At 40.5% G+C, this 20305-nt stretch overlaps 1 protein-coding gene and 5 non-coding genes across 6 annotated transcripts; 1 reads left to right on the top strand and 5 right to left on the bottom strand.

The window, feature by feature from the left end:
• Positions 1 to 170: 170 nt before the first annotated feature.
• On the bottom strand, positions 171 to 241 carry trnag-gcc (transfer RNA glycine (anticodon GCC)). The gene has a single exon. It is a non-coding gene; the product is annotated as a tRNA-Gly (tRNA).
• Positions 242 to 1916: 1675 nt separating this feature from the next.
• On the bottom strand, positions 1917 to 1987 carry trnag-gcc (transfer RNA glycine (anticodon GCC)). The gene has a single exon. It is a non-coding gene; the product is annotated as a tRNA-Gly (tRNA).
• Positions 1988 to 5102: 3115 nt separating this feature from the next.
• On the bottom strand, positions 5103 to 5173 carry trnag-gcc (transfer RNA glycine (anticodon GCC)). Its single transcript has one exon. It is a non-coding gene; the product is annotated as a tRNA-Gly (tRNA).
• Positions 5174 to 7044: 1871 nt separating this feature from the next.
• On the bottom strand, positions 7045 to 7115 carry trnag-gcc (transfer RNA glycine (anticodon GCC)). Its single transcript has one exon. It is a non-coding gene; the product is annotated as a tRNA-Gly (tRNA).
• Positions 7116 to 13611: 6496 nt separating this feature from the next.
• Positions 13612 to 14870, top strand: LOC140307725 (uncharacterized). The gene is made up of 2 exons (XM_072386709.1): positions 13612 to 13710; positions 13813 to 14870. The coding sequence occupies exons 1-2, from the start codon at positions 13620 to 13622 to the stop codon at positions 14844 to 14846; spliced, it is 1125 nt and encodes a 374-aa protein (XP_072242810.1). The 5' UTR covers positions 13612 to 13619; the 3' UTR covers positions 14847 to 14870.
• Positions 14871 to 16613: 1743 nt separating this feature from the next.
• Positions 16614 to 16684, bottom strand: trnag-gcc (transfer RNA glycine (anticodon GCC)). The gene has a single exon. It is a non-coding gene; the product is annotated as a tRNA-Gly (tRNA).
• Between the last annotated feature and the right edge of the window lie 3621 nt (positions 16685 to 20305).

Below are 20305 nucleotides of genomic sequence, written 5' to 3'. Positions count from 1 at the left end.
TATTGATACTTTTTTGACCTTTTCTCTTTTTCTTACCTTAATGAATAGTCTACAGACTCTGCAATCTACGAACCCAGTATCAAGTGAGAAACCGTGGGACGACTCACTGACCATCCTCACATCCATCACGACTTTCATGTTTGTGAAACATAAGAACGGCATAGTATACCTGCATTGGCCGGGAATCGGACCCGGGTCTCCCGCGTGGCAGGCGAGAATTCTACCACTGAACCACCAATGCTTACAAAAGTGTTAATTTTCCAACTTTTTTTTCTTGGCACTTTCTCCATCCTTTTCTCATATTCTGTTAGGGGAGATGTTTATACAAATGCTTTGAAAACAAAAAGTTATTGATAGTTTTTTCCCCTTATCTCTTTTTCTTACCTCAATGAATAGTCTACAGACTACGCTATCTACGAACCCAGTATCAAGTGAGAAACCGTGGGACGACTCACTGACCATCTTCACATCCATCACGACTTTTATGTTTGTGACACATAAGAACGGTAAAGTATATCTGTATTGGCCGGGAATCAGACCCGGGTCTCCCGCGTGGCAGGCGAGAATTCTACCACTGAATCACCAATGCTCACAAAAGTTTTAATTTTCCAATTTTTTTTTTTCTTGGCATTTTCTCCATCCTTTTCTCATATTCTTATAGGGGAGATGTTTATACAAATGCTTAGAAAACAAAAAGTTATTGATACTTTTTTCCCCTTATCTCTTTTTCTTACCTTAATGAATAGTCTACTGCTCTGCTATCTACGAACCCAATATCAAGTGAGAAACCGTGGGACGACTCACTGACCATCCTCACATCCATCACGACTTTTATGTTTGTGACACATAAGAACGGGATAGTATACCTGCATTGGCCGGGAATTGGACCCGGGTCTCCCGCGTGGCAGGCGAGAATTCTACCACTGAACGACCAATGCTCACAAAAGTGTTAATTTTCCAAATTTTTTTTTTCTTGGCATTTTCTCCATCCTTTTCTCATATTCTTATAGGGGAGATGTTTATACAAATGCTTAGAAAACATAAAGTTATTGATACTTTTTTCCCCTTATCTCTTTTTCTTACCTCAATGAATAGTCTAAAGACTACGCTATCTACGAACCCAGTATCAAGTGAGAAACCGTGGGACGACTCACTGACCATCCTCACATCCATCACGACTTTCATGTTTGTGAAACATAAGAACGGCATAGTATACCTGCATTGGCCGGGAATCGGACCGGGGTCTCCCGCGTGGCAGGCGAGAATTCTACCACTGAACCACCAATGCTTACAAAAGTGTTAATTTTCCAACTTTTTTTTCTTGGCACTTTCTCCATCCTTTTCTCATATTCTGTTAGGGGAGATGTTTATACAAATGCTTTGAAAACAAAAAGTTATTGATAGTTTTTTCCCCTTATCTCTTTTTCTTACCTCAATGAATAGTCTACAGACTACGCTATCTACGAACCCAGTATCAAGTGAGAAACCGTGGGACGACTCACTGACCATCTTCACATCCATCACGACTTTTATGTTTGTGACACATAAGAACGGTAAAGTATATCTGTATTGGCCGGGAATCAGACCCGGGTCTCCCGCGTGGCAGGCGAGAATTCTACCACTGAATCACCAATGCTCACAAAAGTTTTAATTTTCCAATTTTTTTTTTTTCTTGGCATTTTCTCCATCCTTTTCTCATATTCTGTTAGGGGAGATGTTTATACAAATGCTTAGAAAACATAAAGTTATTGATACTTTTTTGACCTTTTCTCTTTTTCTTACCTTAATGAATAGTCTACAGACTCTGCAATCTACGAACCCAGTATCAAGTGAGAAACCGTGGGACGACTCACTGACCATCCTCACATCCATCACGACTTTCATGTTTGTGAAACATAAGAACGGCATAGTATACCTGCATTGGCCGGGAATCGGACCCGGGTCTCCCGCGTGGCAGGCGAGAATTCTACCACTGAACCACCAATGCTTACAAAAGTGTTAATTTTCCAACTTTTTTTTTTTCTTGGCACCTTCTCCATCCTTTTCTCATATTCTGTTAGGGGAGATGTGTATACAAATGCTTAGAAAACATAAAGTTATTGATACTTTTTTCACCTTTTCTCTTTTTCTTACCTTAATGAATAGTCTACTGCTCTGCTATCTACGAACCCAATATCAAGTGAGAAACCGTGGGACGACTCACTGACCATCCTCACATCCATCACGACTTTAAGGTCAGTGACACATAAGAACAGTAAGTTACATCTGTACTGGCCAGGAACTGGACCCGGGTCTGTCAAATGGGAGGCAAGAATTCTACCACTGAACCACCAATGTTTACAAGATTGTGGATTTACCAACTTTTTTTTCTTCTATCCTTTTCTCATATTGTGTTAGGGGAGATGTTTGTACAAATGATTAGAAAACAAGAAGTCATTGATATGTTTTTTTCTGTCTTTTGAATAGTCTCCAGACTATTCAAACACTGTCCCCCACATGGCAGGCAAGAATTCTACCACTGAACCACCAATGCTTACAATAGTGTTAATTTTCCAACTTTTTTTTCTTGGCACTTTCTCCATCCTTTTCTCATATTCTGTTAGGGGAGATGTTTATACAAATGCTTAGAAAACAAAAAGTTATTGATAATTTTTTCCCCTTATCTCTTTTTCTTACCTTAATGAATAGTCTACTGCTCTGCTATCTACGAACCCAATATCAAGTGAGAAACCGTGGGACGACTCACTGACCATCCTCACATCCATCACGACTTTTATGTTTGTGACACATAAGAACGGGATAGTATACCTGCATTGGCCGGGAATTGGACCCGGGTCTCCCGCGTGGCAGGCGAGAATTCTACCACTGAACGACCAATGCTCACAAAAGTGTTAATTTTCCAATTTTTTTTTTTCTTGGCATTTTCTCCATCCTTTTCTCATATTCTTATAGGGGAGATGTTTATACAAATGCTTAGAAAACATAAAGTTATTGATACTTTTTTCCCCTTATCTCTTTTTCTTACCTCAATGAATAGTCTACAGACTACGCTATCTACGAACCCAATATCAAGTGAGAAACCGTGGGACGACTCACTGACCATCCTCACATCCATCACGACTTTTATGTTTGTGACACATAAGAACGGGAAAGTATACCTGCATTGGCCGGGAATCGGACCCGGGTCTCCCGCGTGGCAGGCGAGAATTCTACCACTGAACGACCAATGCTCACAAAAGTGTTAATTTTCCAAATTTTTTTTTTCTTGGCATTTTCTCCATCCTTTTCTCATTTTCTGTTAGGGGAGATGTTTATACAAATGCTTAGAAAACATAAAGTTATTGATAGTTTTTTCCCCTTATCTCTTTTTCTTACCTCAATGAATAGTCTAAAGACTACGCTATCTACGAACCCAGTATCAAGTGAGAAACCGTGGGACGACTCACTGACCATCCTCACATCCATCACGACTTTCATGTTTGTGAAACATAAGAACGGGATAGTATACCTGCATTGGCCGGGAATCGGACCCCGGTCTCCCGCGTGGCAGGCGAGAATTCTACCACTGAACCACCAATGCTCACAAAAGTGTTAATTTTCCAATTTTTTTTTTTTCTTGGCATTTTCTCCATCCTTTTCTCATATTCTGTTAGGGGAGATGTTTATACAAATGCTTAGAAAACATAAAGTTATTGATACTTTTTTCACCTTTTCTCTTTTTCTTACCTTAATGAATAGTCTACTGCTCTGCTATCTACGAACCCAATATCAAATGAGAAACCGTGGGATGACTCACTGACCATCCTCACATCCATCACGACTTTAAGGTCAGTGACACATAAGAACAGTAAGTTACATCTGTACTGGCCAGGAACTGGACCCGGGTCTGTCAAATGGGAGGCAAGAATTCTACCACTGAACCACCAATGTTTACAAGATTGTGGATTTACCAACTTTTTTTTCTTCTATCCTTTTCTCATATTGTGTTAGGGGAGATGTTTGTACAAATGATTAGAAAACAAGAAGTCATTGATATGTTTTTTTCTGTCTTTTGAATAGTCTCCAGACTATTCAAACACTGTCCCCCACATGGCAGGCAAGAATTCTACCACTGAACCACCAATGCTTACAATAGTGTTAATTTTCCAACTTTTTTTTCTTGGCACTTTCTCCATCCTTTTCTCATATTCTGTTAGGGGAGATGTTTATACAAATGCTTTGAAAACAAAAAGTTATTGATAGTTTTTTCCCCTTATCTCTTTTTCTTACCTCAATGAATAGTCTACAGACTACGCTATCTACGAACCCAGTATCAAGTGAGAAACCGTGGGACGACTCACTGACCATCTTCACATCCATCACGACTTTTATGTTTGTGACACATAAGAACGGTAAAGTATATCTGTATTGGCCGGGAATCAGACCCGGGTCTCCCGCGTGGCAGGCGAGAATTCTACCACTGAATCACCAATGCTCACAAAAGTGTTAATTTTCCAATTTTTTTTTTTCTTGGCATTTTCTCCATCCTTTTCTCATATTCTTATAGGGGAGATGTTTATACAAATGCTTAGAAAACAAAAAGTTATTGATACTTTTTTCCCCTTATCTCTTTTTCTTACCTTAATGAATAGTCTACTGCTCTGCTATCTACGAACCCAATATCAAGTGAGAAACCGTGGGACGACTCACTGACCATCCTCACATCCATCACGACTTTTATGTTTGTGACACATAAGAACGGGAAAGTATACCTGCATTGGCCGGGAATCGGACCCGGGTCTCCCGCGTGGCAGGCGAGAATTCTACCACTGAATCACCAATTCTCACAAAAGTGTTAATTTTCCAATTTTTTTTTTTCTTGGCATTTTCTCCATCCTTTTCTCATTTTCTGTTAGGGGAGATGTTTATACAAATGCTTAGAAAACATAAAGTTATTGATAGTTTTTTCCCCTTATCTCTTTTTCTTACCTCAATGAATAGTCTAAAGACTACGCTATCTACGAACCCAGTATCAAGTGAGAAACCGTGGGACGACTCACTGACCATCCTCACATCCATCACGACTTTCATGTTTGTGAAACATAAGAACGGCATAGTATACCTGCATTGGCCGGGAATCGGACCCGGGTCTCCCGCGTGGCAGGCGAGAATTCTACCACTGAACCACCAATGCTCACAAAAGTGTTAATTTTCCAACTTTTTTTTTTTCTTGGCACCTTCTCCATCCTTTTCTCATATTCTGTTAGGGGAGATGTGTATACAAATGCTTAGAAAACATAAAGTTATTGATACTTTTTTCACCTTTTCTCTTTTTCTTACCTTAATGAATAGTCTACTGCTCTGCTATCTACGAACCCAATATCAAGTGAGAAACCGTGGGACGACTCACTGACCATCCTCACATCCATCACGACTTTAAGGTCAGTGACACATAAGAACAGTAAGTTACATCTGTACTGGCCAGGAACTGGACCCGGGTCTGTCAAATGGGAGGCAAGAATTCTACCACTGAACCACCAATGTTTACAAGATTGTGGATTTACCAACTTTTTTTTCTTCTATCCTTTTCTCATATTGTGTTAGGGGAGATGTTTGTACAAATGATTAGAAAACAAGAAGTCATTGATATGTTTTTTTCTGTCTTTTGAATAGTCTCCAGACTATTCAAACACTGTCCCCCACATGGCAGGCAAGAATTCTACCACTGAACCACCAATGCTTACAATAGTGTTAATTTTCCAACTTTTTTTTCTTGGCACTTTCTCCATCCTTTTCTCATATTCTGTTAGGGGAGATGTTTATACAAATGCTTTGAAAACAAAAAGTTATTGATAGTTTTTTCCCCTTATCTCTTTTTCTTACCTCAATGAATAGTCTACAGACTACGCTATCTACGAACCCAGTATCAAGTGAGAAACCGTGGGACGACTCACTGACCATCCTCACATCCATCACGACTTTTATGTTTGTGACACATAAGAACGGTAAAGTATATCTGTATTGGCCGGGAATCAGACCCGGGTCTCCCGCGTGGCAGGCGAGAATTCTACCACTGAATCACCAATGCTCACAAAAGTTTTAATTTTCCAATTTTTTTTTTCTTGGCATTTTCTCCATCCTTTTCTCATATTCTTATAGGGGAGATGTTTATACAAATGCTTAGAAAACAAAAAGTTATTGATACTTTTTTCCCCTTATCTCTTTTTCTTACCTTAATGAATAGTCTACTGCTCTGCTATCTACGAACCCAATATCAAGTGAGAAACCGTGGGACGACTCACTGACCATCCTCACATCCATCACGACTTTTATGTTTGTGACACATAAGAACGGGATAGTATACCTGCATTGGCCGGGAATTGGACCCGGGTCTCCCGCGTGGCAGGCGAGAATTCTACCACTGAACGACCAATGCTCACAAAAGTGTTAATTTTCCAATTTTTTTTTTTCTTGGCATTTTCTCCATCCTTTTCTCATATTCTTATAGGGGAGATGTTTATACAAATGCTTAGAAAACATAAAGTTATTGATACTTTTTTCCCCTTATCTCTTTTTCTTACCTCAATGAATAGTCTACAGACTACGCTATCTACGAACCCAATATCAAGTGAGAAACCGTGGGACGACTCACTGACCATCCTCACATCCATCACGACTTTTATGTTTGTGACACATAAGAACGGGAAAGTATACCTGCATTGGTCGGGAATCGGACCCGGGTCTCCCGCGTGGCAGGCGAGAATTCTACCACTGAACGACCAATGCTCACAAAAGTGTTAATTTTCCAAATTTTTTTTTTCTTGGCATTTTCTCCATCCTTTTCTCATTTTCTGTTAGGGGAGATGTTTATACAAATGCTTAGAAAACATAAAGTTATTGATAGTTTTTTCCCCTTATCTCTTTTTCTTACCTCAATGAATAGTCTAAAGACTACGCTATCTACGAACCCAGTATCAAGTGAGAAACCGTGGGACGACTCACTGACCATCCTCACATCCATCACGACTTTTATGTTTGTGACACATAAGAACGGCATAGTATAACTGCATTGGCCGGGAATCAGACCCGGGTCTCCCGCGTGGCAGGCGAGAATTCTACCACTGAACCACCAATGCTCACGAAAGTGTTAATTTTCCAATTTTTTTTTTTTCTTGGCATTTTCTCCATCCTTTTCTCATATTCTGTTAGGGGAGATGTTTATACAAATGCTTAGAAAACATAAAGTTATTGATACTTTTTTGACCTTTTCTCTTTTTCTTACCTTAATGAATAGTCTACAGACTCTGCAATCTACGAACCCAGTATCAAGTGAGAAACCGTGGGACGACTCACTGACCATCCTCACATCCATCACGACTTTCATGTTTGTGAAACATAAGAACGGCATAGTATACCTGCATTGGCCGGGAATCGGACCCGGGTCTCCCGCGCGGGAGCCGAGAGTTGTTTAGCTAAACGGCCCTAAACCAAATCCCATTCATTCTCTATGGTAGTGCCTAAATCACTACGGATGTAATATATTTTCGACCGCTACGTCTTTTGGCGCTGTTTCGCTTTTTTCTACAGGATGCTGCAAACTTTTAAATTTTTTCCCAGTAAATTTCCACGATTAGCGGGACCGCTCTACTGTACGCTGACGCTCCGAGAATTTCACGTCTGCTCCTCGGTAAAAGGTAAGACATATTAATGTGGATAGATATTTAAAAAGTACATCATCAGCTTACGTTTGTAGTTCATAGTAAACGCTGATAAAATGCAGTGAAATGAGACGTCAAATGATGAATGAAATGATACGTAAAATGTTGAATGAAAATTTTCATTCATATTCATGTATGGGCTTGCATGTTATAACAGTAAGCTAACCGGTCATTATTTGAGAGTTATTCATTTTTTTAATGATGTGTTGGCGTAACGCCAGCTGTAAGAGACTGTTACTGTATAATATACAGTATACTATCTTACACCCACATTGTGTCGCTAACGCATCTTACCGTCTTTCTGTTCAGTTAATATCGATTTCTAGTGCTGAGGCACTAGTAAAAACTCTGTACTGTAAGAACTTTTTTCCTCTGTGGGCTGTTTATCAGGGGATTACTTTAAATGATTTTGGAATAATAGAATCAGAGTAAACCTGCAGAGTGAAAAAAATTACTCAACATATTTTTCCATCCTCTTACTTTCTTGTACACACTAAAAAATCTGTGTCCTCATATGCACCTGTGCCTCTGCTCTCTACTTGGCCTCTTTAAGGATAAAATAATGGAGAGTAACAGGTTTTTAATAGGACTATTCTTTGAGCTAAAATATTAAAGTTGATGTGAAAATAACATGAAATATAGATATATATCATTGATTTTTTTTCTTAAAGTGGAATCTAGAAATAAAAAATTAACTGTTTATTTTACTGTTTCGCAGGTTGAGATGCAGAAGAAAATTATGTTCTTTCCTGGGAAACTTCAAGTGGTTTTCCGCAAAGGGCCTCTTGGTTTTCTCCTCCAGGAGCCTTCTCCTGAGGCCAAGCACATTAAGGATGACAAGAGTCTTCAGGATAAATCTGTACCCATGAGAGCAGAGCTTGTGCGACAGAATGCTCTCAGTATGGTCCGTCAGAGAGGGGGGGATGCCTCAGATGTGACAGAGGTGCTGGGAGACTACATCCTACAGTTCGGCAAATATAAAGGGAAGTCTTTTAGGTGGCTTTTGGAGAATGATGTTGGGTATACTTTGTACCTGATTAAGAATCTCCAGAAGGAAGAGGCTTTAGGAATCAGTCAAACTGAGGGGCATAACAAAGACAGTCTCTTCACATTTGTGGACTATGCGCTCAGTTTTACAGAGATTCAGACTGCTCTAAATTATGAGGGTGTTGCAGCAGCATCTTCTGAAGATGATCAGCTGGTGGGCTTCGGCTCCCGTAGAAAAAGCACCTGGAAGGAGATATGGGACAGCAGAGCTGATGGCTTTGCAGACTTCATTATTAAAAAGAACTGCCTTCCAGGGACACGCATGCACAAGCTGCAGCATTACCTGCGGAAGAAGCAGCTCAGTGCCTCTGTTTCCACGACTGCTGAGCCGACAGCAGTACGTGCACCAACTAAACCTCTGGGCAAGTTATTTTGTCAATATTCTTATTCCCATTTTTCAGAATAAATCTAGCATGATATGTGTTAAATTTAAACTGATTGTAAACGGTGCCAGTAATTTTTGTTCTTTTTTTTTTTGTACACTTTAAATCTTGTCCGCACCACAGCGATGGATGAAGATGAGGAGCTGGAAAGTGCGATGTTGAGCATCTCACCGTCTAAGATCCTACCTGAAAGCAGTAAGTCCGTTGTTATTACACTGGCTGGATTACTGAATTGATGATGGGTAAGTCTTGAATTTAATACTTCCAATACTTATGTCTCTGTTTCTCTTTGTGATCAGCTGCTGTGCCATCAGTGGCAGCAGCCCAAGAGGAACTTTCATCAGGAGCAAAGACAGGTTTTTAGATAACAGGTTTCAGGAGTGGAGTGCGATTCTCTTACATGATGAATGACCCTCCAAAACTGAAACTTAACTCATTTTGTTCTGTGTGTTTTTGCGTTTGGGCCATGTTCCGGCCATTTTCCTGTTCAATATTTGTTTGTATGCTGCTGTCACTCTTATGGTCATAAGGACTATGAATTGATCCAACCAAAATGAAGGTGAGTATAGATTTTTGTTATCATTGAAAAAAAAAAAATCATGCAATGCCCAGCATTACTAACACTTGAATGCATGCACTGAGCCATATTGCAGGGTTCAACATAACATTTTTTTTCCTGCTGGCCCCCTGGGCCAGTAGATCAGAGTTTTATTGGGCCCTTGTGTATTTTCACTGGCCTGGCTGGCAAAAATGAAAATAACCCTTGTTTTTTAACCTAAATTTCTATTTATTAAATTAATTTCATTTACATTTTACAATTTACACATTTCAGATAATAATTTCTCTTTCTAATGTCAATAACTAACAATGCATTTTCCATACAACACAATCATATAGAACAGTGAGAGGAAAAAGGCGTGTCTTCACTCCAAGCCCCTTCTGTCTGCTCCTGCAAGCCACCTGCTTGACACAGAGATGAGATGCAGCATGAGCATAACTATGAAACTGTATGAGCAAATTTACACACTACAAATGTGTAACTTTTAGTTTTTGAACTTTAACTCACCTTCGACGTCGACGTTTGGATGAAGATTAAATCTGCATACATATGTCGAAACTGTTCTTCTTCAGAAGAGCGAAAGAGACGAAGGCCTGTTCAAATTTGATTGTGTGGCAGGCAGCGTTGATGAGTTTAGTCACCTGCTGGTGACGCTCAGTGGTAGGTTTTTAAACAACTTTAGGGTTTCTTCTCGGCAAATTTCAAATTTTGACTTACCCACGACTTACCCATAACTTGCCCTGCATGTACTTTTACTGGCCCTGGGCCATGGGTTATGTCGGACCCTGTATTGCTTCTCTTGCTTGGACAGAGAAAAAATTTAGTTTACTATGTGTGCGCGAATTAGATGTGGAAAAAAATTGAAAGATTGTTTATGAAGCTCTGAAGAGCAGGAGAAGCAAGCAAATGGCTGTTTGAGTTCCTATTAACATCAACACTTACATTCACCATGAATATTTGAATGACAGATGTTTTTTCTGTTGTAGTTCCATCTTCGACCCAGTCTAGACCACCTGATACACTTGATGAACTGCAAACATCAACAGTTGACGGTAAACATAATGCAATACTGTTATTTTAATCTAATGTTGGGGTTAATATGTGGTTGTTTTTTGTATTTTTTTTAAATATTTTTCTATTTTTTCCTCCCAGCAGCTGTGAAAAGGAAGACACCTGTGCCCCTACCAGCAGAGCTCTCATTCCTTGTGACAGAAACTGCGCGCTCAAAAGACACAAGAGCAAAGAAACCGGAGTCATTCACAGGTATGTTTCCACTAATATTCCATAACACATCTGTTTGATGCACAGGTCAGTATAATTTCAATAAACCACTTTAAAAATTATGTTATCACATAATCGTGCTTAAATCCTGAATGAATACATAACATAAAGATGGCACTTCTTTTCAGATCCCAGCACAAGTGCTACTGGCTCCTCTGTATGCAGAGCACTTACTTTTAAGGAGAGTAGTAAAGATGGTAAGTATAGAGAGCATGTAAACATTTTTTTGTTTTTCTTTACTCTACTTTAGCAATTTTACTCGTTCAGCCTAAAAATGTATATTTTCTTTCTCTTTCTTTCTCTTTGTTAAGTCTCTAATTACTTTTGTGTCATGTCTGTCTTAATTTTTCAATGGTAGTTCCCTCAGGAGAACCACCCATCCCTGTGCCTCTGCCAGACCGTGACCATGACATGAGCAGCTGGAACTGTTCACAACATCAAAAACTGTGGATGAGGACAGAGCTTCAGGATCTTGGACTGTGGCCTGGGTCTCGCCCTGTGCGTAACCCAGGGAATACGATTTCACTGTGGCGTCTTCCTCCACAGCCTGAACTTATCGATACAGTGGCTGAGCTCCCATCGCCCAACTTCCACCAGCTCCATCCATTTTTCATTTGGAAACCTGAAAGCAACATTATGGGTAGACTAAGAAATAATTACATCCTTCCGTGTCTCCATGGCTGCCCCCGTCCACAAGTGGTTTCTTCAGGTGTGGGCAGGCCTCGAGTAATTGTTGGCTCCAGTGGTCAGTATTATATCTTCTCCTCACGACTCTGCTGTAAGGCCTGTCGTAGGAACTGGTTTGCTGACAGTCCACGATGGCTTGAGAAGCTACCAAAACGATTTACAAACCTTCTCCCTGCATTTCTCACTTACAAGAAGGCAATCTGTAAGTCCGTAATGGATGAGCTGAGGCGCTCTGGCAAGTCACCCACAGACATGGCAAAGCAAGTGAATGAGCTCATGCATCTCAAGTATGAGCGAGCTCATTTGGCATATCTGCATGCCATAGAAAGCGTTTGGGATGCTGAGGCTGGCGTGCATGGCCAGAGGACAATCGGGCAGTTTCTGAGGAAGAAAATAACACCCTATGCTTTTGGCAAATATGAGGATCCAGATGGCTGGTGTGGCGTCTTCGTTTCTGGTTTCTACCTAACTGACTGTTTAATCAGCGAGTTCAGACATCAAGAGCCAGCCATGTCTCAGTTTCTGAAAGGCACTTTTGGGCATGTGCTCAGATCTGATCACACCCGGAAAGTTGCAAGAAAAGTAACTTTGGCATCTGGGGTCATGTCCAGTTACGCTATCATGAACGAGAACTGGATGATAGTGTCCTGGGTGATGGTTCAGTCGGAATCTGACAGGTCACTGGAACCCATGTACAAAGGGATGGCCAAGAGGTACACTGACGCTGGAGTGGAAAAGGCAGGATACCACTGGGTAGACAGGTGAGAAAGGTCATCTTCTCTTTTTACTGCCTTTTAAACTACTATGTTGTGCTCGTTATGGCCTAGATTTTAGCAACATCAAGTTAGGGTAAATTATGTAGCATATATTACATATTTGCATCTTTCATTTAGGGATTGCTGCGCTGCATTTAAGATGCCAAACACCATCCCGGGTGAACATCTGGACTGGGATGCGTGGAAGACTACCCCTTCCCACATTGCTGCAGCAACCTCTGGTGACCTGCAGAACAGATGTGCCTCACGAGCCCATTACAACTCAGAAATTGTTGTCAAACTGGATTTGTTCCACTGCCTGAGGCGCTTTTCCCAGGAGTGCACGTCGGAACATCATCCTCTTTTCAGCACTTTCTGTCAGCTCCTCTCTGCTGCCTTCTCTGTGGTGGATCAGGAAGACCTCAAAAGGCTCCAAAAAGCCTATGAGTTCTGCAACATCCATCCAGCTAGTCCGACAAAGCAGCATGTACGCGAGCACTGCAGGACTCAGATACCACAGCCCATAGAGCTGTTGGAAAGGGTTGAAAAGGTCATTCAACATTTTCACCTGGCCAAAGACCCAAATGATGTCCTGATGTACAAGCCGTCAATGCTGAAGACGTGGCGTATACAGAGGGTGCACATTCTCCGCGGGTGTTTGAGTGACCCTGAGCTGTCTGCGGGGATAATGTACAGGTATGGTGGAACTGTCCAGCTCAACCATGTACCTGGAGATGGTGCCAAAGTCCCACTTTGGATCCCTGTGCGAGGTACATCACAGCAAGAGGGATACCATTTCCACCAGGCCCAGTGGGTCACAGGGACCCATGTCTCCCCTGAATTGTTCCAGGCACAGGGCATGACAGGTGTGGCACGGTGGAACTTTCAGCGGCTTGTTGACCTCAAGCAGCCAGATGTCCTCCTGCCTGCTGTATTTGATCCAGCATTAATTGCTGAATTAAATACCACATCAAAAAGAGTGACGGGGCAGGAAAAATACCCAGCACTTCACCTTTCAGCAACAGACACTGGAGAGAGGTTTGGCCTTGAATACCGAGAGCCAGACTGCCGCCCAGTCCCTCTGGACTGGGAGAAGCACAGAAGCAGAAAGAGTGAAGAACAAGTTGCTCTTTTGCCTCTGTCACTTCTGCAGACACCCACCCCCTCCAGAGTCCAAGCTCCAGATGTGGTCCCCCAGCTACCTTCAGGCATGACATCTGCCAGCCATCCCCTCTCTGCTGGTGCTCCGGAAAGGCAGGAGATGCAGTCGGAGAGCAAACAGGAACTTCTAGCCACTGCCGGTAAATGAACAAAATTGTTTAGACACATTTTTTCGTTATATCATGGCTGAATAACATGAAACTGAGAGACAATAATTGTTTTTTTTTAAAATTTTGTTACAGAAACTGCAGATGCTGTACCTCTACCGCTGAGATCCTCGCCAAGGAGTGCCCGTATTGGAAAAATTAAAACAGGTGGACGGGTCTTTGTCTTGGATCATTCGCGCTGGACAGCACCAATGACAGAGGCCATTGATGGGTTGCTGCAGAAATTTCATGGACAAAAAGACATGCTGAAGCTTGTGGATCAGCAATATGCAGATCTGGTTTATCGGGCTGCCACAGATCCCAACAGCTTGCTTCACCCCACAACCAGGCAACATATCTCTCGATATATAAAGCACCGGGCAAAGCTTATAAATGCCAGTTCGTCTCTGAACACAAGCCCTGAAAAACTATTGGAAACTCAGCAGCTGTGGCACTCTTTGACTGAGGGGAGTAAGACTGCCAGTGTTCCAGTTGTCACCATTGAGCCTGTTAGATTCAACCCTCCAGCAACTTCTTCGCCCACACCTATGACACAAGAGTCTATTGAGAAGATTGTGCAAGACGTTTTAAAACAGCAGCAGCAACAGTCAGAGCAGAAGCAAAGACAGACGAAGAACTGTCTCGCATGTGGACAGCCCAAGTCCAGATACGGGACTGATGGATCCTCAGTCCATTATTTCTTTCAGCAAGGGCCCGTGCGGTATTTCTACTGCTCTAAAAAGGTGCACAACATCTATGCTGCTGAGGGTCTCTCTAACCCCAAAATGTCTTTTGAGGATTTTTCATCCACTCAGTTCTTTCAGAGGGAGCTGGAAGACACAAAGAAAAGAGTGGAAGAGAAGACAGACAAAAAGAGAAAAAGACCCGACTCACAACAACCTGGCCGCCTTTGCCGATTCTGCCGCATGGTTCTCAAACAGGGACCAGACAGCCCACATATCCACACGAGCTTCCCTGGACTGGCAGGGAAGTACATTTACTGCCCATCAAAAGTTCATGCCCTCTATCAACATAAGGGTATGACCAAGGAAATGAGCTGGAAGGACTTTTGCAAGTCTCCTTTCTTTGAGGAAGAAAAACAACGATGGGTACAGGAGAAGAAAAGATAGTTAAAAAGTTGTTTTTTCTAGATGGTCATCAGTTGTTTCTGTTCACGTGTTTACTAGGCCTCTAGATATGGAAATTCACATATGTAAATATAAAGTGTTATTTAAGTTTAATTTAGTCATAGTTGAAGATTTAAATTGAAATGAGCGTTAAATGTTTCATAATATATCTGTATATATCTGTATTTGTTTATTCTGATTCTGATTTATCGACATGTAAAAAGTATTTTAAAATGTTTGTGCTGAGGGACCTGAGAACAATTTTCCATTGCAAAAATGTTAGCTAAAATAATAAAAGTTGAAGTGCACAAAACTGTCTCTTGTATCACTGTTAAGCCTGAATATATATCTATGAATAGATATATATACAGAGAGAGAGCTGATAGATATTAACATCTATAGCTTTTGATTGACTAAATCATATTTCCAATAGTTTATAAATAATAGACCACCACTATAATACAATAAATGATTAAAATACTAATAAAAAACCAAGAGAATGATAAGTACAATTATTAAGAAAGTGGGATTCACATTTATTGAATCAAAATAGCCGTTTTTCTTTAATAACCAATACGAGGTCATTAAATACAAACAGCTAATTTGATTCAATAAATGTTTTGGTTTGTCACAGATGGGATTTGAACCAGGGTCTCAGCCATCATTCAGAGTTTGGTTCAGAACCTTGGACAACACCAAAATGCTGCAATTTCATTGGCTGTCACTCTGTTACAGCTATTCGCAACTGGCCCCCGCGTGGCAGGCGAGAATTCTACCACTGAACCACCAATGCTTACAAAAGTGTTAATTTTCCAACTTTTTTTTTTCTTGGCACTTTCTCCATCCTTTTCTCATATTCTGTTAGGGGAGATGTTTATACAAATGCTTAGAAAACATAAAGTTATTGATACTTTTTTCACCTTTTCTCTTTTTCTTACCTTAATGAGTAGTCTACAGACTCCGCAATCTACGAAACCAGTATCAAGTGAGAAACCGTGGGACGACTCACTGACCATCCTCACATCCATCACGACTTTTATGTTTGTGACACATAAGAACGGGAAAGTATACCTGGATTGGCCGGGAATCGGACCCGGGTCTCCCGCGTGGCAGGCGAGAATTCTACCACTGAATCACCAATGCTCACAAAAGTGTTAATTTTCCAATTTTTTTTTTCTTGGCATTTTCTCCATCCTTTTCTCATATTCTTATAGGGGAGATGTTTATACAAATGCTTAGAAAACAAAAGGTTATTGATACTTTTTTCCCCTTATCTCTTTTTCTTACCTTAATGAATAGTCTACTGCTCTGCTATCTACGAACCCAATATCAAGTGAGAAACCGTGGGACGACTCACTGACCATCCTCACATCCATCACGACTTTTATGTTTGTGACACATAAGAACGGTAAAGTATATCTGTATTGGCCGGGAATCAGACCCGGGTCTCCCGCGTGGCAGGCGAGAATTCTACCACTGAACCACCAATGCTTACAAAAGTGTTAATTTTCCAACTTTTTTTTTTCTTGGCACTTTCTCCATCCTTTTCTCATATTCTGTTAGGGGAGATGTTTATACAAATGCTTTGAAAACAAAAAGTTATTGATAGTTTTTTCCCCTTATCTCTTTTTCTTACCTCAATGAATAGTCTACAGACTACGCTATCTACGAACCCAGTATCAAGTGAGAAACCGTGGGACGACTCACTGACCATCCTCACATCCATCACGACTTTCATGTTTGTGAAACATAAGAACGGTAAAGTATACCTGCATTGGCCGGGAATCGGACCCGGGTCTCCCGCGTGGCAGGCGAGAATTCTACCACTGAACCACCAATGCTTACAAAAGTGTTACTTTTCCAACTTTTTTTTTTTCTTGGCACTTTCTCCATCCTTTTCTCATATTCTGTTAGGGGAGATGTTTATACAAATGCTTAGAAAACATAAAGTTATTGATACTTTTTTCACCTTTTCTCTTTTTCTTACCTTAATTAATTAAGTTACATCTGTACTGGCCAGGAACTGGACCCGGGTCTGTCAAATGGGAGGCAAGAATTCTACCACTGAACCACCAATGTTTACAAGATTGTGGATTTACCAACTTTTTTTTCTTCTATCCTTTTCTCATATTGTGTTAGGGGAGATGTTTGTAGAAATGATTAGAAAACAAGAAGTCACTGATATGTTTTTTTCTGTCTTTTGAATAGTCTCCAGACTATTCAAACACTGTCCCCCACATGGCAGGCAAGAATTCTACCACTGAACCACCAATGCTCACAAAAGTGTTAATCTTCCAATTTTTTTTTTTCTTGGCATTTTCTCCATCCTTTTCTCATATTCTGTTAGGGGAGATGTTTATACAAATGCTTTGAAAACAAAAAGTTATTGATAGTTTTTTCCCCTTATCTCTTTTTCTTACCTCAATGAATAGTCTACAGACTACGCTATCTACGAACCCAGTATCAAGTGAGAAACCGTGGGACGACTCACTGACCATCCTCACATCCATCACGACTTTTATGTTTGTGAAACATAAGAACGGGATAGTATACCTGCATTGGCCGGGAATCAGACCCCGGTCTCCCGCGTGGCAGGCGAGAATTCTACCACTGAACCACCAATGCTCACAAAAGTGTTAATTTTCCAATTTTTTTTTTTTCTTGGCATTTTCTCCATCCTTTTCTCATATTCTGTTAGGGGAGATGTTTATACAAATGCTTTGAAAACATAAAGTTATTGATACTTTTTTCACCTTTTCTCTTTTTCTTACCTTAATGAATAGTCTACTGCTCTGCTATCTACGAACCCAATATCAAGTGAGAAACCGTGGGACGACTCACTGACCATCCTCACATCCATCACGACTTTCATGTTTGTGAAACATAAGAACGGTAAAGTATACCTGCATTGGCCGGGAATCGGACCCCTGTCTCCCGCGTGGCAGGCGAGAATTCTACCACTGAACCACCAATGCTTACAAAAGTGTTAATTTTCCAACTTTTTTTTTTTCTTGGCACTTTCTCCATCCTTTTCTCATATTCTGTTAGAGGAGATGTTTATACAAATGCTTAGAAAACATAAAGTTATTGATACTTTTTTCACCTTTTCTCTTTTTCTTACCTTAATGAATAGTCTACTGCTCTGCTATCTACGAACCCAATATCAAGTGAGAAACCGTGGGACGACTCACTGACCATCCTCACATCCATCACGACTTTAAGGTCAGTGACACATAAGAACAGTAAGTTACATCTGTACTGGCCAGGAACTGGACCCGGGTCTGTCAAATGGGAGGCAAGAATTCTACCACTGAACCACCAATGTTTACAAGATTGTGGATTTACCAACTTTTTTTTCTTCTATCCTTTTCTCATATTGTGTTAGGGGAGATGTTTGTACAAATGATTAGAAAACAAGAACTCATTGATATGTTTTTTTCTGTCTTTTGAATAGTCTCCAGACTATTCAAACACTGCCCCCCACATGGCAGGCAAGAATTCTACCACTGAACCACCAATGCTTACAATAGTGTTAATTTTCCAACTTTTTTTTCTTGGCACTTTCTCTATCCTTTTCTCATATTCTGTTAGGGGAGATGTTTATACAAATGCTTTGAAAACAAAAAGTTACTGATAGTTTTTTCCCCTTATCTCTTTTTCTTACCTTAATGAATAGTCTACTGCTCTGCTATCTACGAACCCAATATCAAGTGAGAAACCGTGGGACGACTCACTGACCATCCTCACATCCATCACGACTTTAAGGTCAGTGACACATAAGAACAGTAAGTTACATCTGTACTGGCCAGGAACTGGACCCGGGTCTGTCAAATGGGAGGCAAGAATTCTACCACTGAACCACCAATGTTTACAAGAGTGTGGATTTACCAACTTTTTTTTCTTCTATCCTTTTCTCATATTGTGTTAGGGGAGATGTTCGTACAAATGATTAGAAAACAAGAAGTCATTGATATGTTTTTTCCTGTCTTTTGAATAGTTTCCAGACTACCGTGGGACGACTCACTGACCATCCTCACATCTCAGGTAAATGTAAGTGCAATTATTTAATAAGATTAATGTTTTAACCTTGTAATAAAAGGTACACAGTCATTACTACAAGTTATGCTGTGTAAATCTCTGGCTTGTTTCGTCATTGTTCATGAGGAAGCATTGTTTATTAGCATCTGTTGCTAACGAGTGTTTTTGGTATGACTGCAGGAATAGCTTCATTATGATTGTGTTTACTGCATTAAATCACACACTGGATCACCAAGTTTTGATGACAGTTAACTTTCATAAACACACCGAATGATAGAGACTCGTGTTAGCTGGCATCATAGTGTTACAGCTAGCATGGCAGTGTTACAGCGAGCATGACAGTGTGTCAGCTAGCATGACAGTGTTACAGCTAGCATGACAGTGTGTCAGCTCAACCCAGTCTCACGGCTGTTCGTGAAACTGTCACGAAATTAAACTTTGAAATTCGTGCTCCCTGCCACAATTTAATAATAGGTTTTTGTGCTGCATTTAAAATTCAATCTTGTCTTTCTGTAATTATTAGATAATTAATAGGTCCTGGAAGAGCAATGTTTTCATGTGCGGGGGGCACATATGACAATTATATGACATATGATATGAAAACAAGAGCGTTTTCACAGTTCTTTCGGGTCAACATAAAATACAAATATACTCCTAATTATTAACGATATTGTAGAGACGTGTGGCGGCCATTGCTAAGAAATATATTTGCTTGTTTTCCAAGAAAAAATTTTATTTCATTGGTTTGTTCCATCAATTTATACTATTCAATTCAATTCAATTTTATTTATATGGCGCCAGATTACAACAATTGTCATCTCAGTACAATCACTACAGTTCCCATAAGTGTCAGCGGCGGTTGCTATGGTAATCATAATTTGTAAATTTTATGTACGTTTCATTTGCAGCTTTTAAAGCCAGCACAGTTAGAAATTAAAGTTTTTATATTTAGGATAAGCTGTATTTTACTGTCAGATGGACTTTATTTTACTGGGCGCACGGTTTCAGCAGTTTCCTGCGGGGATCGATCCACTGCGATCAGACTACTACCCAGGTAGTACTTGAGCTCATGCCAGCCAAGGCACAGTTCTTTACCATGTGGGCACGGGTTGGAAAGGGCCAACTGTGTTCCGATGCCATTCTAAATCTCTAAATGTAGATGTAGATTTCTTTTTCATCTTTTTTTTATTTCAGAAGACATGTTTCTAACATGTGAGTAGCCAACTCTGAGAGAGTGAAGAGAGCACCAAATCTTTGGCAAAAATTAATTATTTGTAAGCATTTCTTTAGCCACCTTCATGCACCCACTAAAGTACTGAAACGCTCTTGGGATGTTCCAGAGCAGCGGTCTATGAGAAACCAAACCTGCGCAACATTCGCTCGGGACTTCTTTCAGATATTTTTTCACCCAGCCCCTCCTCCAC

Source organism: Leuresthes tenuis, unplaced genomic scaffold (assembly GCF_036924035.1).
Source record: "Leuresthes tenuis unplaced genomic scaffold, fLeuTen1.0.hap1 SCAF_5, whole genome shotgun sequence".
Classification (NCBI taxonomy): Eukaryota; Metazoa; Chordata; class Actinopteri; order Atheriniformes; family Atherinopsidae; genus Leuresthes; species Leuresthes tenuis.
This window is presented reverse-complemented; position numbering and strand designations above follow the sequence as displayed.

What these genes read in the sequence shown, in the direction of transcription:
- LOC140307725 (XM_072386709.1), top strand. Translation starts at nt 13,620, where the DNA reads ATGACATCTGCCAGCCATCCCCTCTCTGCTGGTGCTCCGGAAAGGCAG. An exon ending in GGAACTTCTAGCCACTGCCG is followed by an intron (nt 13,711 to 13,812) that starts GTAAATGAACAA and finishes ATTTTGTTACAG; the next exon opens with AAACTGCAGATGCTGTACCT.